Source organism: Penicillium psychrosexuale (assembly GCF_028828465.1).
Source record: "Penicillium psychrosexuale strain IBT 29551 chromosome Unknown utg000004l, whole genome shotgun sequence".
Classification (NCBI taxonomy): Eukaryota; Fungi; Ascomycota; class Eurotiomycetes; order Eurotiales; family Aspergillaceae; genus Penicillium; species Penicillium psychrosexuale.
In genome coordinates, this window is record NW_026643189.1 from 5,838,133 (window position 1) to 5,866,018 (window position 27,886).

The 27,886-nt window shown below is 48.2% G+C and overlaps 9 protein-coding genes across 9 annotated transcripts; 4 read left to right on the top strand and 5 right to left on the bottom strand.

Annotated features, from left to right (window-relative positions):
- Positions 1 to 1,137: 1,137 nt before the first annotated feature.
- N7518_008099 (uncharacterized protein) lies at positions 1,138 to 3,796 on the bottom strand (the record flags this gene model as incomplete). Its single annotated transcript, XM_057189026.1, has 2 exons — positions 1,138 to 1,160; positions 1,210 to 3,796. The coding sequence occupies 2 exons, from the start codon at positions 3,794 to 3,796 to the stop codon at positions 1,138 to 1,140; spliced, it is 2,610 nt and encodes an 869-aa protein (XP_057040729.1).
- Positions 3,797 to 5,134: 1,338 nt separating this feature from the next.
- N7518_008100 (dienelactone hydrolase family protein) lies at positions 5,135 to 6,077 on the bottom strand (the record flags this gene model as incomplete). The annotated part of the gene is made up of 4 exons (XM_057189027.1): positions 5,135 to 5,742; positions 5,806 to 5,853; positions 5,910 to 5,980; positions 6,049 to 6,077. 4 exons carry the CDS (start codon positions 6,075 to 6,077, stop codon positions 5,135 to 5,137), a joined length of 756 nt encoding a protein of 251 aa, XP_057040730.1.
- A 3,880-nt stretch (positions 6,078 to 9,957) lies between these two features.
- N7518_008101 (putative C2H2 finger domain protein) lies at positions 9,958 to 11,215 on the top strand (the record flags this gene model as incomplete). Its single annotated transcript, XM_057189028.1, has 2 exons — positions 9,958 to 11,031; positions 11,087 to 11,215. 2 exons carry the CDS (start codon positions 9,958 to 9,960, stop codon positions 11,213 to 11,215), a joined length of 1,203 nt encoding a protein of 400 aa, XP_057040731.1.
- Positions 11,216 to 12,260: 1,045 nt separating this feature from the next.
- N7518_008102 (uncharacterized protein) lies at positions 12,261 to 13,701 on the top strand (the record flags this gene model as incomplete). The annotated part of the gene is made up of 3 exons (XM_057189029.1): positions 12,261 to 12,872; positions 12,927 to 13,091; positions 13,150 to 13,701. 3 exons carry the CDS (start codon positions 12,261 to 12,263, stop codon positions 13,699 to 13,701), a joined length of 1,329 nt encoding a protein of 442 aa, XP_057040732.1.
- A 190-nt stretch (positions 13,702 to 13,891) lies between these two features.
- On the bottom strand, positions 13,892 to 15,710 carry N7518_008103 (uncharacterized protein; the record flags this gene model as incomplete). Its single annotated transcript, XM_057189030.1, has 2 exons — positions 13,892 to 15,621; positions 15,677 to 15,710. 2 exons carry the CDS (start codon positions 15,708 to 15,710, stop codon positions 13,892 to 13,894), a joined length of 1,764 nt encoding a protein of 587 aa, XP_057040733.1.
- A 2,280-nt stretch (positions 15,711 to 17,990) lies between these two features.
- Positions 17,991 to 19,408, top strand: N7518_008104 (uncharacterized protein; the record flags this gene model as incomplete). Its single annotated transcript, XM_057189031.1, has 5 exons — positions 17,991 to 18,128; positions 18,191 to 18,620; positions 18,671 to 18,765; positions 18,821 to 18,934; positions 18,989 to 19,408. 5 exons carry the CDS (start codon positions 17,991 to 17,993, stop codon positions 19,406 to 19,408), a joined length of 1,197 nt encoding a protein of 398 aa, XP_057040734.1.
- Positions 19,409 to 20,465: 1,057 nt separating this feature from the next.
- N7518_008105 (putative MFS transporter) lies at positions 20,466 to 22,278 on the bottom strand (the record flags this gene model as incomplete). Its single annotated transcript, XM_057189032.1, has 6 exons — positions 20,466 to 20,625; positions 20,675 to 21,142; positions 21,223 to 21,637; positions 21,688 to 21,973; positions 22,028 to 22,053; positions 22,110 to 22,278. The coding sequence occupies 6 exons, from the start codon at positions 22,276 to 22,278 to the stop codon at positions 20,466 to 20,468; spliced, it is 1,524 nt and encodes a 507-aa protein (XP_057040735.1).
- Positions 22,279 to 23,542: 1,264 nt separating this feature from the next.
- N7518_008106 (NAD(P)-dependent alcohol dehydrogenase) lies at positions 23,543 to 24,538 on the top strand (the record flags this gene model as incomplete). The annotated part of the gene is made up of 1 exon (XM_057189033.1): positions 23,543 to 24,538. The coding sequence occupies one exon, from the start codon at positions 23,543 to 23,545 to the stop codon at positions 24,536 to 24,538; it is 996 nt and encodes a 331-aa protein (XP_057040736.1).
- A 554-nt stretch (positions 24,539 to 25,092) lies between these two features.
- Positions 25,093 to 26,836, bottom strand: N7518_008107 (uncharacterized protein; the record flags this gene model as incomplete). Its single annotated transcript, XM_057189034.1, has 6 exons — positions 25,093 to 25,360; positions 25,410 to 25,721; positions 25,780 to 25,903; positions 25,954 to 26,412; positions 26,465 to 26,622; positions 26,685 to 26,836. The coding sequence occupies 6 exons, from the start codon at positions 26,834 to 26,836 to the stop codon at positions 25,093 to 25,095; spliced, it is 1,473 nt and encodes a 490-aa protein (XP_057040737.1).
- Between the last annotated feature and the right edge of the window lie 1,050 nt (positions 26,837 to 27,886).

Below are 27,886 nucleotides of genomic sequence, written 5' to 3' on the forward strand. Positions count from 1 at the left end.
AATACCATCGTTGATGCGCCGAGGCTTCCCAATTAGGCCTAGTCCGCCCAAACTTTCTTTTCAATGTGTTTTTTTAGGCTTAACGCCCACGTGATGAGTAGATTGGATTGATTCTATTGGCTTAGTGCTATATCCCGCCTTTTTTAGTTGGAATTCTGCCGGGCGTAAACACCTTCAGTTTCGAAATATTTGCTCTGACGATCCTTCGATTGTAACGGGCTTGACTGTACTAGGCGTGCTGCCATGATCGTTCTTTAGGAAACGGAATAGCCGATGGTTTAATCCTACTAGGATACTTTCGGGGTCAGTGCCATTTTGGAGTATCTACCCCGTAGGCTCTACATCCCTGAACCATGAAGCCTCGGTAGAGGCTTAATTTGCTCAAGAGACTGCATTGCATAAGAATGCATAAGTATGCAGATGAGAAGACGATATGATCTAATATGTATGGGAGAAAGAACTCTGCAGATGAGATACAGTTTCCTCTACCTACAAGATGCTTCATATACAATATATACATAGTAACAGAACTCCGTACATCGTCCAACTATAGAGTACATCTATCCCTGTGGACCGATAATACAGAGATCTCACTGGCCTCCCAGCTTTAGACCGACTGTTTCACCATCTTCGGGGCCCTTGACTCCATTCGGTCATCGGCCCCCTCAAGGGGGAGGGTCACCCTTTTTAACCTGCAACCTGCCTTACGCGTCCTCAAGAAAAAGCCCATTCCTCTCTCCGTTTCCCCCCTATCACGATTTGCGGCGTTTTTATTTTTTTATTTATTTTTATTTGTTTTCAGCTGGAGGAGAAAAGGAAGGTGGTATTTACCGTGCTCTAGCTGGCGTTCTCCGATGGGAGGGCTTTCCCCTTACCCCCACGGCTTCTCCGGAGAGGAAACCCGTTCAAGCCACCAAAGGCTTTTCCGGTCCCAAAAGGGGGCCAATGTCCGTGAACTTATTATTCGTATATTGTACTCAATCATGGAAACAGGTCGATTTGCGCGATTATGACCTTTTGTGTTTCGGGCTCTATTACGGACAGTCCCCGAATGGCGCCTCCAGAAGTAGCAACATGCGCGACCAACTCGATTCATTTGCAAAATGCCACCTCATTCGCTCACACGTACCACAACCATTACATCCATCGCCCTCGCTTGCCTTATTGAACACGCGACACAACTTGTCACACGAGTTCCTCCGGACCGACTTATGATTGCATGACACCCAACAGAAGCACACCACGCCCGAGCGAACGTTTCCCTGTCTCGGTTGCCCCGCGCGTCGATGACAATAATCTCCGGGGCATGAGTTGCCTCCGGGTTTACCAGCGATGTCAATTGCGGCGTCGGGGCAGAGGGAAGAGAGTCCAACGAAACATACTTGTACCGATAAGAGCTGTGCAGAGGATGACCCGGTAGACGTGAGTACTTGGACACGGGTTTTGTAGGCCGTTGGGTTCCAATTTTCTCGCGGTCGGATGGCTTGTGAGAGGCGATCCCCAACGGTGGACAGCACTCATGGGCGGAGATAAAGCGAACATTATACTTGAGGGGGAAAGAAACCGTAGTTGAAACTCCAGCGCCATCTGCGCCTCCAATCAAGAACGACATGGATGCCTCGGCAGATGTAATTCCAAACTCGCCGGCAGGCCTGTAATCCTTGACAGACAGATTCAAGCCTTCGATGTTGACGGATATTGCACTTGGCTCAGGATTATCCGTTGGAAGTGTAAAGGCCTTTGCTGAGATAGCTCCCGCGCCTAGCGGCGACGATTCCAGCGCAAGCTTGGTTCCTTGCTCGATTCGAGGTACGCTCGAAATCTGCAAGACCTCTTCAACCGGGACTTCAAGCCATCCACACTGGAATATTTCCCCTGTAATCGCATCGCGGGGCATCATGTCGCTGCTGATCCACCCCATGCATGTCTTAGCTCCCGCTGAACTAGACAAGACACGTCCGACAACGCATGCTTTGCTCCACCAACTCCGTTGGTCATAGACGAACCCTCCATAGAGGTTGGCAATTGAGCCCAGTTTATCCATTGCATCCGCGTCATTCTCAAGGAGCGTCGCCATGAGAAGATGACTAATCCCCTCTCCAGGTATCACGAAACCGGAGAGCCAGGAGCGCGAGATCCAGCCTAAAGTTTTAGATTGTGGATCGCCAGAGCCACCAAGCTTGACACGTCGACGGCAGGGATCTCGTGTGTACATATCCTCCTTGGCCAGTAACATCTCCTGAGATATCTCCTCCCATCCCCACCTATCATGAACGACTAAGGCTGGCAGAACCGGATTGTGAGGGTCTCCAAGTTTGAACTCGATGGCAGTTTTCAATGCAGCCAATTTTGGCCATCCAACATTTTCTGCGAAGACATACAGACCCTCCAGTTGTTGCCGAATGTGCGAAGAGCTCAGTTCACAGTCCCAGGCGGACTTTAAATCCGCAACAGGGGGCGGACTATGCCGACTGATGGTTTCGAAAAGTGAAAAACGATGCGACTTGGTGGCTGAGAGTTTCAATCGTGAGCCATCTGGAGATGGCCCTGATTGTGGCGGCGGGCAACTGATATCGAGGCTGCTGAGGAACCGGCGCACAACAACCAAATCCCAGTTCAGCTTGCCGTCTCGCAAGTTCTCGAATTCCCCAAGCTCGCGCATTGTGATATGGCCAGCGTGCGCATCATGCAACATGCCAGCTCGAACGAACGCATCCAAGCGAAGAAGCAACTCGGCCGAGAGGAGCATCTGGATCAGCAACCACTTTCGCTCCATCCCGGACTTGATCATAAGATCCCACGGTACTTTCTCATCGCCTGAACTGGGGCCCAGACAGTCCCCATCGCCATGCAGGGATGCCTCCCATAGGACCTGCCCTACGCGAAAGCGCCATTCGGGGAGACTGAAATTGATCCATGCGCCTGGGGTGGCCAGCACGATTGACAAAGTTTTGATCTGGGATTTGATGCTTTGCGCATGACCCCCTATGATGTCGGCAGGTTGGGGGTGAAGGAATTGTGTGTGTAAGCTGTCGTACAACTCGCGCGGACTTTCAATATCCAGAATTGTCTTTGTCGATCCCTCTGTGAGCATCTCATGTCGAAACTGGCGCAGATGTTCTAGGCGTTGCACCAGAGATCGAAGGTTGATATCTCGTACTCCAATGCGCTTCCAGGCCTCGGGGCCTTCGCAGATGAGTTTATGTCGATCGTGGACGGCACCGCTTCGGCATTGCGAATAGGGTTTGCCATATCCCTCCATTATATCAAACGCCACGGTTGCCGCCATGGTCGAGATTTGCTGTAGATGTGGAGATTTCTTTGGCTTTTCGGGGCCAACGTATCGGACCGTGTCGGCCACAGGTAATTCGAGAAAGTGCCGGAAACCGACGGTCCCAGGTTCTTTGCCATTGTTAGACAGCATGTTGGGTACTTCGAAGATGCCGACGTCGAACGTTGCCCTGTTGGTAGCGTCTGTTTGGCGCCAATCAAGGACTTTGATCGGAACGCCACCCTTGATAGCCCAGTCGTCTGGGAGCGGCAGATGAGCGTGAAGTGTGCTCAGAGTAAAGGATGCATGGGGTAATGGCTTGCGATCCCACATGTGTTGGATTACCGGGTTATGATCATCCCACGGGAATATCACTTGGGGATACCACAGATGATAATTGCCTCTCTCCAGCATAAAGTGAGGTGCTCCAGAAAAAATTGCCTTGATGTCTTTCGCTGTGAGTTTTGTCTCCTCTTTTGGGTTGTGGTGGGCAACAGGCAAGTTTTCTTTTGGTTTGCCCGCCATCTCCAATCTGGATTCGAGATGATCATGGATATTTCCAGGTTGCGTTGGCTCGGCCCCTGTTACGGGCGAGTCGTGCCTAGGGGGGCCACGGGGATCTTTGCTGTCATCTTGCCGGCCACTACTCTCTTCTGGGGATTTGGGCGGCGCCGGCGCGCTCGCCTCAATTGGACTTGATTTTTCTTTTCCCTGTTTCGCATGAGCTAACAGTTCTAATGACAAAATAGTTAAGACATTCTTACTTGTGTTGCGGTTGGAGAAGTTATGTCTGGACTATTAATGTGCCTCCGAAATAGGTTTCGGAACCCCCCGTTGTTGGGATGATCCTCTTGGGGAGAGTCGGGAGGGCGATGCGATAATGATCGCTTAAGTGACTCAAACTCATTGTGAGCAGGAGGAGAAGCTGCATCTGAGGAACGACGGCGGCCAAACATGGAAGACATTAGAACCAAGTGAAGACGCAACTATCGCATCTTCTAAATAGAATGCCCTGGTAAAAGTAAAAGATTAAGAAGTGGAAATAAATCAAGTATATGCGGAGTGCCGATCTCCGCCCCTCGCGGCTGGTGGGGTGACGCTGAAAGCTGAAACGCGACAGGTGAGAGCGCCGTTTTTTTTTTTTGTGAATGCACAACTTAAGCGACTTCGGTGAATTTATAGATCCCAGAATTGTATTGTAAAATAAAGGAACGGTAGATTAAGGGAATTAAGGGGATCAAGGAGATCAAGAAGGTTAAGAAGATTAAGAAGGTTAAGGTAAGATTCGGAAAGTGATGACGTCTTGCGGACTCATATATATACAACTTATATCCACCTGGGCACCCGTCTAGGTGCCATCCGCGAATGAGATGATTGGCCGATATTAGAAGACTGGCGGATTGTACAAAGTGCAACTATGTTGTGGGTCATTCGAAAAAGTAAAACACTTTTTACTTAGTTATACATATGCACATTATCTTACTTAGGTACTCCGGACGTACTCCGTATGCTATATCAAATGTATACGTACATAGTTATGTACGAACTAGTTAAATTACATATGCTCGGCTACCTACATGTAGTTATACCCAAGTAATTTATTTACACCTTATGTATCTTCAATCAAACATGAGTCATCGAGATTTGTTCCAAAGTTAGCTTCTTAATAATAATATTTTATCAAGTTATACAGCTTATGCTTGTTGTGCATACACTAGAAGGACGCTATGTGTACCTGTGCATAGGAAGGTAATTTGGTTTGTCGTAAGACATCATTCTCCATTCAAATCTAGTTCGCATACCACCATCAAACCTCCGCGGTAAGGAACTCCCCAGAGTCAATTATGCCCTTTTTTCTGTTGTTTACGCGTGCTGGTGGAAGAATTCGAGAACAGTCTTATATCCGCGCTCGTATTCCTTGCGCACCTCGGGATTCTCCAGGTCCGATCGGGCAGCCATCCAGCCATGGATCTGAGTTGGGAAAGTCTCGACGTACTTGGGGACCTTCAAGTTTGCCTCAAAGTCCTTGACGTCTTGGGCGGGCTCGTCTTTCGAGGCGAGGAATACCATGGGGATGTTCACGGCCTTTGCATCGTTGGGGTCGACCATGGCCGGGTGGCACTGTGCGACCGTCTTGAATAGCTTGTTATCAGCGCCGGAGGACAGACAGGCGATCTTGCCGCCCCAACAGAAACCCAGGATCGACCAGGAGCTGAATTTGCCGCCAGGCGCTAGCTTGTTGCCTTCGGCGACGACATTGGGGATCTTGGAGAGTGTTTGGGGTGGGGCAGCCTTGGTTGAGAAGAAGTGTCCAAGCTTCTCCTTGTGTTCCTGGGTGGTGGGGGGATACCACGAGATGTCGGCGGGGCTACCCTCGAAAAAGTCGGGAATGAAAACGCGATATTTTTGGTCGGTCGAATTAGCGAGGATGTCGGCACCCTGGATGGTCTGGTCGAAGAAACCGAAGATGTCTGCAGATCACACAATTGTGTCAGTTAATGGCCGGGTTGAAACTCTTGTGGGGAGTGGCTTACCATATATGACCAGGATAGCCTTGGTGGCCGATTCTGGGCCGGTGACATCTGAAAGTAATCTCATTAGCTCAAGTCGTAAGAATTCGGCGAAAGCAAAAACCAACAGGTCTTCAGGCCGTTGATGGTCTTATATTCTCCTTTGGCCTGGTAGCCCTTGGATACAATAGGAGGGATTCTGTGCACGGTGATAGTCAGCGCGAAATTGGGGCATCACAGAGTGCAATGGTTATGGGGATCACGAACGAGCAACATGCTTTGCTGATTCCAGACATGTTTGTAGAGAAGCAATGGAAGGGAGGTGTGTTAAAGCGGTGTTTAGTTGCAAGCAATGGTCTTTGGAAGGTCAGAAATGGCCTGTATTTCATTTGGGGTGATTTGGACGAGAAACGAACATACGAGTAATTGGCTTTTGATTTAAAAGCGAAGTTGAAGAAAGTAACCCTGTGAATGTAGGAATGAAACTCCAGGTTATTGTACCCCGCCGCTCGACGTCATCGGACCAACACTCGGCAATTCAAAGCCCGATGCAATTAGAACAGAACATCCCAAGGCTATTCATATTGTCTTCTATATTGTTTTCTATTTCTTGATGGCTTAATTCCCGAGATCGATCCATCTGGTCTGTTTGGTCGGTCTCTAATGCGATCGGGTAATCGACCTATGAAAATATATATGGGGACCATGGCCGACGCTTCTATGTCATTTACATACAACACCGAAGACAACTAGCACAAATGATTGACAATGAGATTTGAGTTACACATTCCAATTAGATAATATGCTCGAAAAGCTGGGGTACTGAGTGGGCCTGTGTAGCGAAAAACTCTTATTTCTTGCAGTCAACCAAAGGGAACAACTTACAAGTATCACAAACGTCACCAGGTCTTAATGAGACCACTGCCTAAGGGTTTCACCGCGGAGACTGTCATACCGGAAATCTAGCTTTATGAGGTCCGTGAGAGACTAATATAAGGACAGCGAATCGAATCGGTCAAGTTTATGATCAATAGAGCAACACGATGCGAAAATTGACGTCTCTTGTTAATTATTACACCCAACACAACACAATGCAAGCAGATCCACCATCAGAATCCTGCGGCAAGGAAAGATTCTACAGCGACCGAAAAATGCTCGTGAGGCTGTTCCCACGGAGAGATAAAAAGCAAAAAAAAAAAAACATGAATTTTTTTTTGGCCGAGACAGGGAGGCTCTAGCTTAGCCTCTGATTGGGAAGCAGTGATCCTAGACCCTGAAACAGAAGGAGAGATCAGTGCTCTATTACCTTTGTTGAGGTTGTTGAGGTTGAGACCTACATATATCAGCACATTACTCCGTATAGTCGATATATTTGGAAACACCGCAAAATGTGAGCCCTCAAATCCACCGAGGCCGGGACATATTGTACCCATCAGCCCTGCAGGAAAACTCATGGTCGCAGATCTCCCGGGCGAGAAGAATAGTCAACCTTCCACGAAACGCCATTCCCGGGGACGATCGTGAACGCCAACCGTGAGCCTCTCCGAAGCCACGCCGGCAAGAGCCGAATGCAGGCGACACTAAGGCGTTCAAACCCAGCCAGGTGGATCCTTGCGTGCTGTCACATCGGGAGAGGCATCTGGACTGTAGGAGCCGCCTTGCATGAGAGGATCGACTAATCGGCTGCGAACCATAGCTCCAGGGATTGCACCTCCAAACCGAGAAAAGGCAGTGCGAGGTCGATCAACCGGGAACCAGCATACGATGGGGCCACAGGTTGTTGATGATCAACTGATCGTCGCTGATATCAACCTTTTCGGGCAGGCGACGTGCGGCTACAGACGCAGTGGACTTTATTTTTGAATCGAAGATAAATCGGGATTGTCTAACAAACGTCAGTATATTGCATGGATTGTGTAGAATGTACAATAATGGAGAAATGCTGTGTCTGTCGTTGGCTAGACATACCTAGGCAGAGGTATGCAGTTCCCAAGAATGTGACTCCGCCGCGTGTCTAAGACTTGCCCCCCTTTTCTTTTCTTTTTTTCTTTTCCTTTTGAGAGCACCGACGACCTCGCTACCGAATACGGGGGAAATGCGGACCGGATCGCAATATTAAATTCCATGTGCCGATGGACATGTCTAAGCTGTGCCAAGGAGCCAGCTATGCATAGATGGAACCACCGGCCCCTGCGGAGTATTCGGGACATATCTACAACGTCTTCGGAATTTGACGACGTTATGATTTGTTTACGGCAGATCAGCTCTCTCAAGTTTGATGTCTTGTCTAGTTATGTAGATTCAGAGTACGTATGTCTACTACGGTGATAGGATATCGATCGACAGGGCATGTCCCCCCTTTTCCCCCTACATAAGCATCTGCCACGTCCGTGCAGAAGGCAAGCGAAAGAGATGACTCTGTCGGTTGATTGGAGGATAAGACATGTTCTGTCGGGATTGAAGCGAGGTTCTCGCGTGGAGCCGAGATCCGTTTCATTTGGCGTTCCGCCACCCAAGCACTAGTATCTATATAGATCTATGGGCGAGGGAAACCCGAGGGAGTGGATGCTGGAGGCGATTGGCTTTCGGAAAGAGGTCGGGAGAAGTTGAGGTGACCTTTAAGGCCCGAACCAGAGTAAAAAGAGCGAAAAAGCCAAACGAGGGAAACGAAAGAAGCTACCACGGCCGGTGAACTCCGGGGACCAATCAAATTGACCTTTTAGTTTGGCTATTGGGGGCTAAAAGGGCAAAAAAAGAAGTGCAGCTGACCATAATCCGCAGACCAGAGATAGACAACATAGACCATACCTAGGTACGGCGGAGTTTGGTCTTCAATATACCTATGGTCCGAGTAGGTTGTATATTATAAAAGGGATGCTCAAACAAAAAGACAAATATTAAAAAGTAGCTTAACTAAATTGCGCGATCATGTGTTTTTTTTTTTCAACGAATGACCGGCAAGACAAGCTCGCTTGCCTCTGCCTTCTCTATGGGCTTCTCGTATTCTGGCCATTCCGGTCTTGTCCGTGCGTTGACATGTTGGTCTCCTTATTGGATAGGAATCTTACCGTGATAGTAGAAAAGTATGGATCCCATTTCTTTTTCCCTTTTTCCCTTTTTCTTTTCCCAAACGAAATAAATTTCTTTCTCTCAGCCGGATCCACTCTTTTGCTAGCACAGATTCTCTCCGGAGTCCCTACGCTAGCGCCATTTATTTTCACGCGATCAGTCGGACGCAAGGGATTTCCCTCGAGGAAGGGTCTTTTTGGGTTTTCAGCTATCAAATAGGTAGTATACATATATTGTGGCCTATCTTGTTCTGAAGTTGATAACAGAAAGTAGGCACGAAGAAACCAAATCCCTGGATTGTATATATCAAGACAAATAATATAAATTCCAGTCGACAATCCGGAATAGCCCTGGAGCCAACCGGTAGTTAGTTAGCTGTCAACCACGTTCTGCTGACACCCCTCTGCTCGCCTTTTTCGCCTTTTTTTTTCCCGTTCTTTTCTATTTAATATACAATATATACGACTGTTTTCATTATCCCATTCCTTTCCCCACGGTGGCCACCTGGCTAGACCCGCGTCGACTCCATTCCCCAAAGAGAGAAAAAAATCCATCTTATTTACTTTTGTGCTTCTTCTGTTAATTATACCTAGGCAACTTCTGACATCTCTTATTAGTATAACACTTCCCCCGCGCTTGCTATCGCCTCCAACGCCACGGTCCTTTGCCCACCCCCCCCCCACATCTCTCTTCCTCTCAGCTTCACTTTCTTAGTGTTTCGACTTTCACTCATTTCTCCCCCCCGAGACCATGTACTACACGCGCTTTCGTCGACCGTGACAATCTCACCTCCCGTGTCTTTTTTTCGGATTTCTTTATTACCATTGTCACTTTATTTCGAGAGTTCTCTAGTCCCTCCGGAAATTCCCCTATTTCTTGGAGAACCGGAGTCCCTCGACTCTCTTCCATATACCGATCGCGAGCCCCAGCGATCGACGATCGCCCCTCCTGGATTCTACCAGCCCTTCTGGGGCCGTACCTGGCGATCGAGATTGGGCGTTGAACGGATCTTCTTTCGGCCAGCTCTCCAATATCAACGACCCCGAATTCTACGTACCAGTGAGGGACCCATCCGCCAATCTGGCGACTCTAGCAGCGCCGGCGGGAATGGGGCCAGCGTTAGACGCGCTGTCAGCCCCGCCGTTGAACATTCGTCGTCCTGCAGCCCCAACATTACCCAGCTTTGAGCTCCCACCTCCCCCGTTCACGTTGGGTGCTGCCGCGCCAGCACCCAAGTACGGACATCCTACCCATCCCCCAGTCTCCCACGCGCCAGTGAATGTGAGCGTGGGGAACTTGCTAACGCCACCCGCCACAATTCAAGCAGGGGAACACGCCACACCCCAGCCATTGGCTCCTTCCACAGGCGCGTCCTCCGAGCTGCCGCCGGCATATTGGTCAGCCGCCAATCCGTACGGACAGTCCTGGGGATCCGGGGTAAATCCATACTCAGCTCGAAGTTCCTTCTCACCGTCGTCCGGTATGCAGCGCTCATCGGTAATATCGCCGCCGACGACGGATGGGTTGCCGCACCCATATGAAGGGCCGACATTATCTTACCAAGCTTTACCCGCCCCGTCAACCATGCCTCCCTCCGTGTCACAACCTGCCATGACCATGTACCATGCGGGACCCGCTACATCCCCCGCCCCACTGCAATCCAACGATCCATATGCCCCCAAACACCAGCATATGTATGCCGTTTCTCCTCCTATGCACAGTCCTCACCAGGCCGGCTTCTCTCCCATGTATGGCCCCACCGGGCTTGGCATCCACCCTCCAGGACGAATGCCTGTTCACAGTCCATCAGCCGGGCAACCGCCCTTAGGATATCCCCGCCAGCCATGGCCCTCCTATTCTCTCCCGGCGATGAACGGTCCCGTCATGACCAACGTGCACAGCCCCGGTGGGCCCATGTCGATGATGGGCGGAATGCAAACCGGGCTTCTACCAGGATTCAACAGTGGCCATGTCGCCAGCTCTCAACATCTATATGGGGGCCATCCACCACCGCACGGCATGGCAGCCCCCGCGGCAGATCGACCGTTCAAATGCGACCAGTGTCCCCAGAGTTTCAACCGCAATCACGATCTCAAGCGCCATAAACGTATTCATTTGGCCGTGAAGCCTTTCCCTTGCTCGCATTGTGACAAGAGCTTCTCGCGCAAGGATGCTCTTAAGGTATGTCATTTGCAGTCTCATATGACAATTCCCACATACTGACTTTTGCCGACAGCGACATATTCTTGTGAAAGGCTGCGGAAAGGACGGCGACTCGGATGCGAATAGCAACCAAACTGGGGCCGATATAAAGGGTGAAGGGCGGAGTGAAGACGGCAGTCCCCTCCTTAATGGACGAGGTTGAACGTGTTCCGGTCTTCCCGCCTGTGACACTTTCGTCCTCGCTGTGAACTCTCCCTATATGCATATTTTATGGGGGTGATGTTTGAAGACATGTATGTATCTACCAAGGCATTGGGAGTCGGGGTTCTTACCGGATTTGACTTTGATTTGTGGCTTTTTTTTTTTTCGAGCTTCGGCGAAGGGTTTGTGATTTGGGCATCATGGGAAGGTCTGAACTTTTTTTTTTCCCTTTTTTTCCCCCTATCCGGATTTATGTTTACTATATGTGCTTATCAGACTCATGTGTGACGTGTGTATCTATCCTGCTTCTCTGTGATTTAAAGCGATTAAGCGAAATGTTAATGGGATGGGCAATGTCGGTATATAAACACCCCTGCGTCAATTATGAGATGGAAGATATCCCGAGGAATTCCAATCGAAGTATATTAATCGTCTTAATTTATTTAATAAAACAGCTTTCAAACCCTGGTTTTGGCAATCATTATTGGCTATCTATTTCCTATTGATCCTTGAAATAAGGAAGTTCGTTAGACCTATGCTGATTTCTCTCAGCCACTCACTAGGTAGCTACGTGGCTGTCTCATTCTAATTAGACAACGCGTATGAGTGAATCTGCCTAAGATGGATTTGCATCTACTGAATGGAACTTCTGACCTCCTATTTTTGTGTCTTCGGGGAAAAAGGTATAGATCCCCATTGTAAACTAAGATAGGCATCATTGTGTTGGGCCATCACGAAACCAAGGAACGATAGAAGGATTCTCCGTACCAGTAAAGGATCGCCATCTCTCTTTGACCTTAGATGTAAATTGAAATTACGCTTTTTGAATCGATTCCCCCAGGATCCCGCTGCGTTCCCCTTTTTGCTATATATGGCGAAGCCCACATGGGGATCAGCTCTGCTGCATCCTGGCACCTTATGCAAGTGAGATATTTCACCTAGTTTCTCTCTTTTCCCCTCCGCCCACTCCAATTGATAGTGGATAGACCACATTCTTTCTCAGCTGAGATCCTTCATCAAGCATTATTTCCTAGATGTATTCCATCATGCTTCCACTGCTCTTGATATGTGCTCTTCTAGCACATCAGACACCAGCATTCCCTAGTCAGCATAGGGTCAACGAGAGACCTTTGCCATATCTCCTCCGTGCTGGCAGGGACTCTCGCAGCGGGACCTACCATATCCCCAGCACTGTACAAAATGGAACTAGCAAGGCTCGGTTTGACATTCCTACGCCAGAAACCACTCTTGATAAAGAATCAATTTTCAGGTTAGATGCACCCCAGATAGATTCAATCAATGGCACCGTGTTCGAATGGTGGTATTTCGATGCCGTCTCGGAGACCAACCCCGATGAGTCCCTAGTCGTCACATTCTTCTCCTCATCCGCGGAAGGGTTTCCATTCCTCGATGCAAATGAGACCTCCGTGCTCAATGTTTGGTTATGGGCTTCGTTCGCCAACGGCACCGTCTTTGCCGATTCTGTCCCGGCGACCGTGGCGACCGTGACTGGCGTCGACGGCGCGGGCACCAATAGCTCTGGCGAGTGGGCCTCGACGGGATTTAGCTGGGCTGCTCTCACGGAGAATCTATCGCAGTATGAGATTATTGTCGCGTCGGAGAAGCTTCAGGTCGAAGGGCGGTTTACCTTGACTTCGGTATGTAGTGATTCGAATCGCAGGGACAGACAGCTTGCTAAATTTGCCAAACAGCGAGCACCGTATAATCTGCCCTGTGGAATTCAAGCGGGCCGGACTGTTCTTGAGATTGCACCTCATATCGGATGGATCAATCTCATACCCGACGCCATGGGTGAGGTCGACATGAGGATCCATGGGTCGACGCTGAAGTTCCGAGGGCCTGGGTACCATGACAAAGTAAGTGATTTCGCCGCCTGGTGGAAACATTGTGAAACTTCGGCTGATCAAGTTATAGAATTGGTCTGATCAACCTTTTACAGACTCTGTCCAGAGCTGGTACTGGGGTCACGGCCGTCTAGGTCCATATTCGATCGTATGGTTCAGTTATCTCGCCATTAATGACCCAAGCAACGCCACTTATGTGAGCAGCTACATTGCCAAAGATGGGGAGCTGCTTATATCCGCCTGTGACCCCGCTATTCTCACCGTGAGACCGATGGGTAGTCCGGAGACTACTGGTGGGCGATATCCGCCTCGGATAGGTGATATACCGGAAATATTCCGACTGAAATATGATCTGGGAGAGGGAAATGGTCAGTTGAAAATTAATGTCTCTGTAAGAATGGTGGTCGCGGGGAATGGGAAAGATTATATGAGATGGACGGGAGACATGGTTGGGGAGGTAATTGAGTCTGAAAGCCAGCGTCCAAAGGGGGCCGGAGGTGGTGACCCGAAGGAACGTGATGTACGATCATCTTCATCTTCATCTCTCGTTGGTGTTGCGGTTTTGGAGCAATTTGTTATGGTGGATGATGCCGAAAATGAGCATTATCAAAGAATATTATAACATGTTCATATAACATACTCACACATAGTATAGAAAACATCATTCTATTGTCTTGAATCTTATGTAAAAGAAAGAACCGAGAGTATCTTGGAGACACTTGCGACACGCGAAGGGGAAAAAGGGGAACAAACTAATACACATCAGACAACATGAAATGAATGAAAATGAATGAATGACGACACCCGCAACATTACTGGATTCTTTGCTTAGCTTTCCACTCTTCGACCAGACCCCGGTAATCTTCAGGACCATATGGCTGGAGGCACCGGGCAAAGAAGCCGTGCTTGCGTTGTGCTGACAGACCCAGTTCTCCCAGCATCAGATCGATATATGGGATCGCGTCAAACACGAAGTCGGGGTTCCGTCGCCCGAATCCTCCCGGGTAGCGATATTTGCCAAATTCAGTAAACAGAGCTGTCTCCCAGGCAAGGTCGATTTCTGAAGTGTCTTCCGTCTTGAGGTCAGACGTAGCACGCACAGCGAGTGGGCAGCGTTCGTGTGTAGCTGGGGTCAGATCGCCTTTGAAATAGGCTGAGATCCACAGTGCCTGAGTCTGAGCAATCAGAGTTGTGTTGATAGTCATGGTGATACCCATGAACGCCAGAGAGCGTTCCTTTACCAGCGAAAGTGGGACCATAAACTTCGCCATCCGGAAGGGGTGCGGCACAGCCGCTTCGGACTGCGCGTCTAACGGCGTGTAGTTCGGGTTCGGCTTTGGTTGATCGCGCAGTCGGGGGAACCGGCGCAAAATCTCTTCATCCGCCGCTTTCAACAGCTTTTCGTTCAGCGGATCCACACTCCAAGGGAATCCCAGCTCGCGGTCAATGCCTTCCGGTAGAAACTTGAGGTTTGGAGTACAACGCCAGCCTGTCGAGCATATCAGCGCTGAAGACGACAGCGCATCACCCGATGACAGGTGAACAGTGTGATCCGAGAGACGCTCTAGATCAGCGATGTGCACCTTGATAGTGCCATCCTTGACCAAATCAAAGAAATTGGTTGGGTAGTTCAGAATACTGAGCGAGGAAGCAATCCAGAATGGGCTCACCCAAGGCTTCAGCTTCTTCGTCTCCGGGTGCTTGTCGTACCCGTTCAACTGCACGACATCATCGGCCAGAATAGCCCAGAACGCGTCCACAATCTTACGACCCAGCCAGGTACCATGCAAAAAGCTGCGAATCCCATCATACCCGTCAGCCTCTCCCCAAATACAGGGACTGAACCAGGTCAGCAGGCGTGTTGTGACAAGCTTTTCCAGCCATTTTTTCAGGGGCGTCACGTAGGGAGGCGCCATCCAGATAGGTCCATGACCGGATTCGCGAATGATCCAGTCTACTTTCATACCTGCCGTTGCGCAAGCATAGGCCGCATCCCAGGCCGACTTGGTTCCGCCAAAAACGGTTACGCGCTCTCCAGATTTCAGTACTGCATCTTGATACTGCAGCAGATCGCGACAATGGAAAAGCGGCGCACCGAAAGACTCCTGGCCTTCGAACGTAGGCAGGTATGCCTGTGACGTGATGCCGGTGGCCACGATCATCTTCTTGGTATCGATTATTGTTGTATCTGCTCCGTGCGACACGCTTAACTGCCACGTTCCGTCCAAATTGTGTCGCGCGCTTTCCACGTGGTGTTCCAGTCGAATACAATCGGCAAAGTTAAAATGTTGTACATATGCCTCCATGTATTTTTGAATTACATGGCCCGGAATATGCTGTCCAGGCTTGATACCAAAAGTCGCTTCGTCCATTGGGAAGTCGCTATACTCATACGTGCCAAGCATATTGTTCGACTTGAGGCCTTTGTACAAACGGTGTTTGGCCCATACCCCGCCAATAGAGCTGGCAGTTTCCAACAATAGCACATTGTGGCCGGGATTGACCTCGCGGTAGGTCTTGACGGCGGAGAGCCCACTCCAACCTATTGGCCAATGCTTGTCAGCAAAATAGTTTGCGACAGTGAAGATTCAACTTACCTGCGCCTACCACAACAAGATCCACGGTCTCCATTGTTGAAGACTCCCTTGTTTTCGTCTTTAGAGGCAGAAAATAAACCGATTGCGCGACCAGGATTGATGCTTTATGTACAAGCAAACAAGGCGAGCGGCCAAATTACTGGAAACGAAGGAATGAGCGATAACTAAAAGTATTAGCGTCGAGTAGTACTTTTTTTGGGTTTTGAATTTTTAGCCCTTGCTGTTCAGGACACCCGGGAGGATGGAATGGTGGGACTATTAAATTAACTCACCTAAAAAACCCCACGACGTTGTCAGTTCCCGCCAACTTCAGCATGGCTTGTACCTCCTGAGACAGAGCTCGTGGTTCAAAAGGGCCTGAGACATTTAAAGGACCAGAGGTTTTGAGCTGATGATTCTATAATGGCTACCCGTGAACCTAGTCCCAGACCCCTTGCCCCATCTGGGTAACAGACTACCTACTACGGAGTACTTGGCATGCACTTGACTACTTTGTACTCCGTACCGAGAGGTACCGATACCCCTTCAGTGTCACCAGGGGCTCTTCGGGAGAATTCGAATCAGCACTGAATCTTTTAGATTCTCCGTCGTTTGACTATTTTAGCCCTGCTGTCAAAGCGTGGCCAGGCCCACGGGGATCGTCAGTTCTTCTAATCTTAGGTAGTATCTCAGCGTTCATAAGGGTACTACGGAGTACTCCGTACTCCGTGCGTAGCGAGGTGTGAAGCCATACTCCACTGTGATTTTAAATAGTTTCGACGGTGGAAACCCCGTGGCTGGCGTTTGGATTACCAATTTTGTGGAAGCCAGGATCAACAATATGCGGGTTGCCGTTTTCGGTTGGTATCTCAATTCGACTATTGGCCGTAGTCCAATTCAATTGATTGATCTCATGCAAATTATTTGACAACAATACAACAGTGTACGGAGCACGGTGTACAGAGTACAAGGCTCATAGTTGTCGCTTGAGAATCGGATGAACATCGAACGGCCCGTTTCTCGGAAAATGACCCGTTTTGGGATCCACCAAGTCGCTGGAAGTCGGAATATACCGCTATCGTCAACATGTCATACATTTCAATTTGAAACATAGCATGTCGTTTGAGATTATGCACAAGGTTAAGGTTATTACTTCGTAGATAAATGGAAGCTGTCAAGCCATAATCCGTGCCGGAAACCGTGGCCTGATTCAGTACTTATGATATCTCCTGGACTCATTTGACGCGGTGTAGAAAAAACGGCACCGATCGGATATATATGACTGGTCTGAGAGCCCGCTAGTCCTACATCTCCTGTTACCTACATATCCTCGGAGCAATCTCCGGCTCGATCAGCAATCAAACCAACTCAAAAGAGAATGTGGATCAGAGAAATCAATACATATATACTCCGTATTTGGCCTGGCTATAAGATTGTATGGCATCTTCCCCTAATGGCATACATATGATTGGCTAAAACGCGCAAGCTTTATGCTGCGCTACTCCGTATGTCTCTGAGCTGGTCTGTTTGCATGTCATAGATCGCAGGGAAACCCAAACAAAGCCCCGTTCGCATTGCGGTTTATTGCTGCTTCTCAAAATTGGCCCGGTTGATATTATGCCGGACCGTACGGAGTAGTATTCGTGTGTAACCGAAAAAAAAAAAAAATCTCAGGTCAGACAAAGGAAGTCTATCAGGGTACTCCATATTGGATCGAAAAATCGCCCTTTGCTACGATCATTCCCACTTGGGAATGTTATATCGACTCAGGGGATGTGTGGACCTTTTGACTGCCGATCTACATTTCCAAAAACCAGTCATCTAGAAGTGGAACAAACGGTGCTTTCAACCTTAAAACTTTTCCCCGGCAGTTAGGACCCATAGCCCGGGCCCAGCACCAAATGATATTCCATCGCTGTCCAATGAGACTTGTGCATGCTGCCACTCTTGCATGAGAAGACTGGACCTATCATAAATTCCGTTCACATGTGAGAGTATTCCCATATTAGACTGCGTTTGCAGTTCAGTTTAATGGGCGCCACAATAAGTAAGCAGGCCAACGGATATTTGAGATCGATACTGTCGTTGCTTTTTCTTCTATTCGTTGGTGTTGATAAGTGGACTAACGAGCGGGCTTGCTTCTTTATCCGGTCTGGTTCCAATAACAACGAGCGAGGTCAGAGGAGATCATTGGGATACTTTCTTCTGCCGCTCGTTTCCCCTCGGTACAATTGACTTTCTCTCCCTTTATCTGAATGTACACCCTGGGTTGAATGGTCCTTTTCTTTAAATTTGATGGCATATCGCCCGAAGGAATCACCGCAAGTCGTCAACTATGGATGGGTTCAATACCGAAGCGTTCACCTTGTTGGGGGTAGCCATTACCGTAATTGGCCTACGAACAACTGCAAGATGGATTATGGTTGGCCTAAAAGGGTTCCAAGCTGATGATTATCTAATGCTGGTGGCATGTGTGAGTTGAATTGGAACCTGGGTTCCCTTTGCTTTCAGCTTGCTAATCAATATGGGGTATAGGTGGTGTATGGGCTAGAAACCGGCGCTGCGTACATGGTCGGCGCGTGGTTCATGGGCCTTGCCAATAATGCGATGACAGACGAAGAGCGAAGAGAGTTGTCGCATGATTCGGAAGAATATCGCCTGCGTGTGGGCGGCTCTAAGGTCCAGGTGGCCGGCTGGTCACTATACACTCTGTTATTATGGTTGCTGAAAACATGCATGGCCATTTTCTACTCTCGATTGACGTGGGTTTTGATTCGATTGCATCTATTCGGTCCTTTGTCACTGACGTATATCCTACTCTTTAGCGCAGGATTAGTGAATATGCGAATCCGAATCCATATCGCCTACGTTCTCATTGCCATAACTTATATTGCAACGGTTTGTTCAATTCTCTTCGGATGTCATCCAATGGACAAAAATTGGCAAATATATCCAAACCCTGGAAGTGCGTCATATCTTCTCATCCTGAGAGACTGTGTCTCTGACTATTCTTAGATTACTGCCAGCCCGCCGTGTCCAAGATTGACATCTATGTGACCGTGGTACTCAATGTCGCGACCGACCTCTATTTGATTAGTATTCCAGCACCGGTAAGCCTCGCTCTAAACATCTGTGTCTAATGTTGCTAACGACACATGCATAAAGATGCTTGTTAAAGCCCGACTAAAATGGCGGGAAAAGCTCGAGCTCTTGGTTCTTTTTAGCGGTGGCCTCTTTGTCATGATGGCTGGTATTCTGCGTTGTGTTCTCATCTTAACAGTAAGTTGTATTGAGAGTTACTTGCTGGAATAACAAAATCTAACAGTTCACCAGGCTGGCGCAAATGGGGCTCAACAAGCTGGCAGCTGGGCCTGCCGCGAGACTTTCGTCGCCGTCATCATCGGCAATATTCCCATGATATACCCATTGATAAGACGATTCACAAAACGTGCTGGTCTGTACATCACATCAAGGAATGAGTCAGAGAGTTACCCTGGCTACCATCTATCAGATGCCGATACTGGCGGCGGGTATTCCAAACGCAAGAAGTTCCGCCATCCACTATCGATTCCCGGAGACACTCAATGGAATACAATCAGCGACGAGCAAATGATCTTGCCTACCTCGCGACAGCAACCGCCTACATGCACCGCAGGCGACGGCGACTGGGAGTCACAGAGCCAGAGTAGCCAGGGTGGAATAAAGGTTGTTCATGAAACAATTGTTCATAGGAGTGAGAAGTCCCAGCTATAGCATGAAGATGAGTATTTGAGCGTTGGGATGTCTTATATCATTTATTTTATTTTCCGTTGTACATATTTTTATACCCAATATCGGCTGGGCTTTCTGTTCTTTTTTGCTTTTCTTATGTATCCAAACTACATTCAGTTCCACCAGAGGAATTCGCAATCCGACAGACTAATACGGAACCTGTTTCTAGATCAAATTGTAAGAGGGACTGTAATTTGAACAGATTCGAATCCGTGAACCTTGTTACACACACACAATTTTATCTCAGCTGAGGAGATGCAAAGCTCCTTGTCAAGTCTTGCATCAAGGGTGGGGATTTGATTCCGATCGAACTATGCAAGGAGGATATGTGCTCAGGGCGAAGTGAAAGGAAGAAATAATCATGGAAGTTGACTAGTTAAAATGAAGGAAACTAACTAACCAACTAACTATAGCGAACGAATAGGAGGCCTTGGGAGCCAGGTAGTGGTGCAAGTGACGCGATGGCTACCACTTTCTGCAAGTCATAAAGTGCTTCAAGGGTACTTGTGCTTTCTTTTTCTCTTTGATTCCCGAATACACCTAGCCTATCTGAATTTGGTATCACGTATGATCATGAAACAGCCCGAGTTGGATTAAATATGCTGGAAAAATGAGTGTTGGACCGAACCTGCGTTAGAATATTGCAACATTCCTGTAATTCTATAGTAGTAAAATCGAGCCCTATGATGATCGAAAACATGTGGCATAATATTGAATCCTTCTCTAATCCTCCAGTTTGTAGGTTGTTATGTTACTATCTGCTTTCGCAAGGAGTCGCATATCGGCACATCGTACGTTTGTTGTAGAATATAAAGGATATGGAGCAAGCCAGGGACCCTTGATGAACTATGTACGTTCAGGACAGTCTCCAATTCAACTGAAGGTATTTGAGTATATTTGAATATGTTATTTGGACTTTTTTGGTATCTTCCACAGGACATGTGCACGTGATATGAGTGTCAGATATGTAGTGTTAGAGAGCAGCCAGAAATTCTAGCTTCGATTTCGATGAGTCTCCATCTCGTAGATGGAAGGGTCATTATAACGCATATCGGAAAAAGGGATTCTGCTTGTCGGTGAGATCGTCAAATGCAATCTTGTCTCGCTGCACCTCATCCAATTCCAATGATTCCCGAATTCGGTTTTCCCGCCGAAGGACAAAGTACAACACGACTGCGGCAGCAATTGTGATACAGTAGCTATACTTCGTTAGAGTAGTCCAACAAGAAAAATCAGCTACGGACTTACCAGATGATCATCCCAGTCCAGAGTTCTGGATAATGCTGTGACTTAGTCTTGCTTTTCACAAGCTGCGGCCCGATGATGTTGCCGACAGTGTAAGCCACAAACACGGTTGCTGCCATGACGGTCTTCTTCGTGGCTCCGGCGACGTTGCTAGCTCCAATTGTGATGACCAGGCTTACCACTGGCCCAAAGAAGCCAGTTAGCGCATAACCAACAACTGGAGTAACTGGATGATATCCCCATTGGGATTTCCAAATCATCACACAGCCAGCAATAACAGGCAGGCAGCACACAATGAGCAAGGGTATGCGGGTATTAGGGACAACAGTAGGGATATAACCACAAAGAGGAATGAAAATGACACAAATGCCGCCGACGGGAAACTGGAATAAAATCGAATGAAGCGTATCATAGCCGAAGGTGGATACAATCAACGGCCCAAAGCCCGAGATAGCGCCATTGATAGTGTACCTATATTTAGAGAGGTTAACATCAAGGAATGTATGCTGCCTAATTGTTATTAGGGTGGTATAACGAGAGACGAAACTCACGCTGCTGCCATCATGATAGCCACTAGATAGATCTTAATGTCCATCATAGACTCTTTGATCTGATCGAATTTGATCTTCTGGCACCGAACACCAGTTTGCCCTTTGCGTAGTCTCTCAACAGCAACCCTTCGTTCTTCTAGGGTTAAGAACCAGGCAGAAACCGGAGAATTAGGCATGGTGCAACACCAGAGGCCAAACAAAAAGGTCAAGGCACCAGCCAGAATATAGATGTACTGCCATCTTTTCAATGATCCAGCCGTGATTTGGCCAAACCCATAGTTCATGGCGCCACCGATGATAGTGAACCAACCGGTGCCAGAGAACCACCATGCCTGTCGAAGAGCCTGCTCCTCTTGGGTGTACCACCCGCTGACTATGGTCATGAAGCCCGTGGGAATAACACTTTCGATAAAGCCTATCTTTTATTAGATAAGAGATTAGTAAAAGACATTGAAGGTCACATACCGAGGAAGAATCGTTGGACAAAAAGCCCTTGCCAGGTTGTCACACCGGCGGTGGCGGCACAGACAATGGCCCATGTCAGGACAACTGGACCAAGGACAATTCGAGTATTAAATCTTTGCAAGATAAATGTCATCGGGTAGAGGCCAGCAAGCATTCCAAAATAAAAGATCGACGTTGCCCAGCTGAGCCGTGAAGTATCAGCAGAGGGAGGAGAAGTGGAATAGTCTTTCACTAGCAATCCCAAGTCGGTCGTCATGCCAAAGAGCGTGGCACTACCTAAGATAGCCTATGAGAAATAAGTATATATTGGCTAACAAAGCCATCGGCGCAGTCATCGCACCTTGTCATAGTACACCATGCCGTAGCCTGTGTTCGAGTTAGTCAACAATTCCCATGTCACGGATATGAAGCGTATAACTAACCTATAAGCATGGCAGGCATCAAATACAAATCAATCTTTCGAAGAACCCTTTTTTCCACGACCGGATCAATTTCTTGGGCGAACTCGCTCACTACCGCCAAAGCTGCATCTTTTTCGGACGAGACGTGGGGTGATTCACCGGCGCTAGTTATGCCATGGACCTGAATCATGTTGTCCCACCAAGATGCCTTCCCTGAACGTTGCAGATGGAAGAATCTATATGTCTTTTGAATATGACTATATGCAACAATTAAAGTGGGAGACGAGCGAAAATTTGTTATTTAGACTTCGTACCTTCCAAATCGGGATGCCCGATATCGCGTGTGGCCTTACATTACCGCCTTTGCATTATGGCAGAATTAGCGACGATCGGAGAAAAGCGTCAATCACTTACCCAGACGGTAGCACGGAGCACCATCATCGATAACTGAGTTGAAGATGCCGATGCCTTCAAAATGGGATCTTAATGAGGATATTCCATGATTGCGGAGCGAAGCGTAGCATAGCAAATAAATCAGGTCTTACGTACGTGTCACGTGGCCAAGTTTTCTCTCGGGGGGCTGAAATAATAGCGTTCTAATGTTCCATCATGTGACCAGGTAAGGTCACGTGGCAAAGTTTCTCCGAAGGCTGAATTATGACAAAAGCAGGGAGTTGATCTAGCCGGGTGGTCGCTGTGAAGCCAGTAAGCCAGTAAGAGGGGGGGCTTTGCGCAGCATTAGAAGTCAGAATCAGTCGCTTTGCTCTGCAACGACTATCTGTAGGCCGGCGAGATCACTCGTATGGATATCAAAGGTCTCGAATCTATGGATTTCAAGAGCTTTTCGAATAGTATATGTCCTCCCTTAAATCCGACAGAATGGTTTCCTCCGAGGTCTAGTATTGCTTGTTGAAGAGCGAGCTAGGAACATTTGACAAGATCTTCCGCATCCGGAGGTGCATGAAGTAATCGCATCCATGGATGTTTGCGCTGCCACGTGACCATATGCCATGTTGGTTACGTTGAACCTGTATGATGTCATCAAGTTTCAGTCCTTCGAAGTCTGTCAAAGTTGATCAAGCCAGGAAAGGCTACGGGATAAACGAGGCCGAAAGTTCTATATCTTTGACCTATAAACTCTTTGCATCGAGCTTTCAGCTTAGTTCAAGGAAGTCTAGGGGAAAGGGCTATGCTATCAGTGCCTATCACTACCCATCTCATCGACCAGGACTCAGGAGGCCCACTCAATTGTATCAACTTGTTTTGCTTCTCTTGACTGAATATGTGATGACACAAGCTTTGTTCACTTTCCGGTATGAAATATGGGTACTGACGTACTTAAACGGGCTGGCCTATAAAGCAGACTCGTGGGCTGATAAGTGTTAACATCTGATTCCTTCATCAATAAATTCCAATTTCGCAAACTCAAATATCTTGCATCAATATTTCCCACAATGACGATCAAATTCACCGTATACAGGGGCTCCAAGGATGGAATCAAACAGGCGGAGACTGAGCGGGAGGACCTCAAACGAGACGAAGTCTTAGTACGAACCACGCATTCGGGGGTGTGCGGCACCGATGTTCACTACCAGTCAGCCGACATGGCCCTTGGTCATGAGGGAACGGGTGTGGTGGAAGCAACTGGCCCAGACGCGAAGACTTTGACGAAAGGCGACCGCGTGGGTTGGGGTTATGAGCATGACTGCTGTGGTTCTTGCAAGCAATGCCTCACCGGGTGGGAGACATTGTGCAGCAAGCGAAAAATGTACGGCCTAGCCGATCTCGATCAAGGATCTTTCGGTACCCATGCGGTGTGGCGTGAAGCCTTTTTGTTCAAGGTTCCCGACAACATGAGCAACGAGGATGCGGGACCATTGATGTGTGGGGGATCGACTGTTTTCAACGCCCTCCATGTCGCGCAGGTTCGTCCGACCGCTCGCGTTGGTATCGTCGGAGTAGGCGGCCTGGGACATCTGGCTATCCAATTCGCTGCAAAGATGGGCTGTCAAGTCGTGGTCTTCTCCGGCACAGACAGCAAGAAGGAAGAGGCGATCAAGCTGGGAGCCGGCGAATTCTATGCGACTAAGGGTGTGAAGGAGTTGAAGGTCAAAGCTCCTATCGACAACCTCATTGTGACGACTAGCAGTCAGCCAGATTGGTCAATGTACTTGAGTATCATGGCTCCCAGTGGTGTCATTTCTCCTCTGTCTGTCGACTCAAACGATCTCAAAATCCCATATATGCCGCTGCTCGTGAATGGCCTTCGGATCCAAGGAGGTATCGTGGCTTCAAGACAGGTCCACAGGGATATGCTTGAATTTGCCTCATTCCACAACATTAAACCTGTCAAGATGACCTTCCCCTTGACGTTGGATGGTATCAAACAAAGCCTGAAGACGTTGGAAGAAGGAAAAATGCGTTATCGCGGCGTTTTGGTGGCACCCTAGAATACAATCATGATGTGGACAAGGAAAAGCCCAATGGGTGTTTCTGATCCGAGTGAAGAATTTGGGAGGCGAAGTCTGTATCTAAAGCCGCGGTTAGAATGTATGCAAATGATTGAATATACCATGAATATGAAGTGGTTGCACAGCCACGTTCGTGTATAGTTACCACATGTGTGGCGAAGTAGTAAAAGTCTTGGAAACACGTCAGAGTTCAGCGAGAGAAGGAGGATTTCCGACAGGGTAGAAAATAAGGGGATGGGGAGGGGAGAGAGAAACAGCAGAGAGCCATTATCTACTGAGAGGGTCCTATCACTTATTGATCGCCCCAAACATCAATGGTGAACTGATTTTTTTACCATAAGAGGATCGGAAGCAGAGAATGGGAGGGTCGTTGCTTATATTCATCGGCTGAAAGGCGAGGACCTTGATAGAGGTGGATTGAGTCACCCGACGTCACAATATTTAGTGTATGTTGTAGATTTTCACAATACTATTTTGATCAAAAGCAATCACAACGAGGTCAACTTCTAGATGCAACCTGCAATGGAACTAGCTCAAAGACGCCCTTGGATTGGTTTATCCTCCACATCTCGAAGGTCGGGAGGGGGTAGGCGAGGCTCAGGCAACCCCAAGTCGCGTGCGACCTCTCGGGCCGCCCATAGTCCTGTGACGAACGCGAGTGCAAGACCCCCGGCGTATCCGAGATTACTGAAGCCGCCAGCATCGACACCTGCGACAAGCAGACCTGGAATTCTGGATTTATCGGGGGTCAAGGCGTGCCCTTTCGCATCGATCGCGATACCGCCGTAGGTGAATGTGATCCTATGGAACATTAGATAGGTGGAACTGGACTGTGTAGGATACAACCTACGACGGCTGGACCTCCATGGCATAGAAGGGACCTTCCCCATCAACCAATGGTGCAGGGGGAGAACAAGCACGACCAATAGGTGCGTCAAGAGAAATGCTCTTGTTCCCTAAACGGACCACTTGGTCATAATCCTCGATAGTCCGTCTTGCCTGTACATTGTTCACACCCCAGGCGTGAAGAACATCTATCAGACCACTCAATGTTGGCGCACTTCCAACATTACAGCCATGTTCGCGGGCTTTCTGCAGACGATCGATGTCCCCTGCATTAGGGAACAACGCAGTGACGCAGTGTTGGAGACGGGTTTTCTCGCTAGAATAATAAGCCACAGGTTAGAATTTCGCCCCAATTTGTTCTGTCTGGGACATACTTGAATAATATAAACCCGCGGCGCTTTTGCTGCTTGGCGAGATACTGATTGATGATCTCGTCACCCGTGGTCTCATCGGCAAATCGCCGACCTGCCTCGTTCAACAGTAGGCAGTATTTGCTTTCTGTAGACTGATTAGAGAGAAATGCTGAATTGACAAGGACTTGCTCTTACGGTATTGGGCGAGTGGAAGATAGTCCTTTGGATTCACGTCTTCGGCTCGAAGAGGAGCTGCCAGAAGATGACCATAGTAGGTATTCATTCCTCTACTAGTTCCAGCACCAGATTCGATGGCCAGCTTAAGTCCATCGCCCACCGATCCACGATTGGAGCGCACAAAAATGTTGTCTCCACCTTGTCCCAAGTATTGGGATGTCATCCCCGGAGAACCTTGGAAACCTCCCGTAGCCAAAACCACCGTTTTGGCTCGGACTTCATAATATTTAGCTGGAGAATTGGGGGAGTTCCTGTAAATGACAGCGCCAAGTATGCTCGACCCTGAAACCCCGGGCTGTTTCTGAATCAACTTGACCACCGACGTGTTGGTGAAAATATCGGAACGTGTCTTGCTAGACTGAATGCGCTTTCGATGGAGGTTATGAAGGTGTGGGATTTTAATTGGGAATCCAATACCTATGATGTGTCAGGGTAACTGTTCATTAAATTCTTTTTCTTTTAGCCTTACCGATTGTCATGATGCCGTCGAACCGGTCTGCTGTTGGCACCCCATTTTCACGCATCCACTGTACGGCCGGTAGATAATCGCTTAACCAGGCCTTTTGTAATTCTGGATCTCCTTCTGGGACCCAGTTTCTCAGTTTGTTGTATGTCTGTGGGGCCCAGCTGTCCGTTGACAGTATGTATTAACAACCTAGTTTGGCTTGAAGATTGATTCAATCACGTACAACATTCCTGCAGAATAATTTGACGAACCACCAACATCCCCTTGCTTTTCGACGACCAGTACTTTGGCTCCTGCTTCCGCCGCAAAAGCAGCGCATGCCATTCCAGACATGCCAGCCCCGCAGACGAGGACATCGACTTGAATTCTCTCCATTGTGGATATGGTTAATGTCGGGCTAGAAACGGAAGAAAAACTATTTCTTGAAAACTTCATCAGAGCAAGTGACTAATATTTAACATGGTTATATTTTCGAGTGTTGATACTCACCTATAGATGCCTCGGCGCCGGCGAATAAATTAAGTGACCGGGTGGACACCACTGCGGGGCCATAGATATCTGTACGGAGTCATTCACAGTTGACGGGAATATAATTCCATGTGAGCAAAGCCAGACAATGATGAGGGATGGCAGCGGAATCTAGAAAAGAAATTAAAAAGAGCAGAGCACAGAAGTTAGAAACGTCAAATACATACAATTTCTTATATTGACATTCAATAGATAGGCATTGGTATAACTATCTATCCCGACCTTCCTTAATTCGACCCCGCCTTCCTGATCGGATACCGCTCAGAATTCTGCCCTATTTCTGCCACACTTTATTTTTCTGCCATGTATTCTGCCATCTTCTGGTTTACATAGTAATAAAACATGCATTTTGATCAGAAAAAGTCGTGTATTCTACCTGATTCCTGTAGAATATAGCCCCAGGTGTTAATGAAGCAGTTGTTGATGACGCAGTTGGTATAGCAAAAGTGACTTGATTTTGTTAGAGGTTTACATACAAATTGTAGGTAACCTAGTTATCTACTCCGTACTGTCTTATTACTATTTGCCACGAAGGCGGTGTATACGAGGGATCTGGACGGCCTGCGGCCGCCCGATAGTCGTTGCAGAGCAAAACGACTGATTCTAACTTCTAATGCTACGTAAAGTGTGACTATAGAAGCTCTGGAGAAAATAATGATGGTTCATTCTCTAGGTATCGTAAGTCTATTTTTTCCGCCGGTTGTGTTATTCTGCCAAAGTTAGCCGATGACTTTTCACCGCATAGCTTCTCATGATTTTGGAGCCCATAGGATAAAACTCCCTGGTCACGTGACATACACACACGAGGTTATGATTTAATAGCTTCGCTTCGCTTCGCTCCGCAATAATTATAAGGCGGTATGGGCATGGTGGATAGAAGGAGGCGTCGAGGCAAAA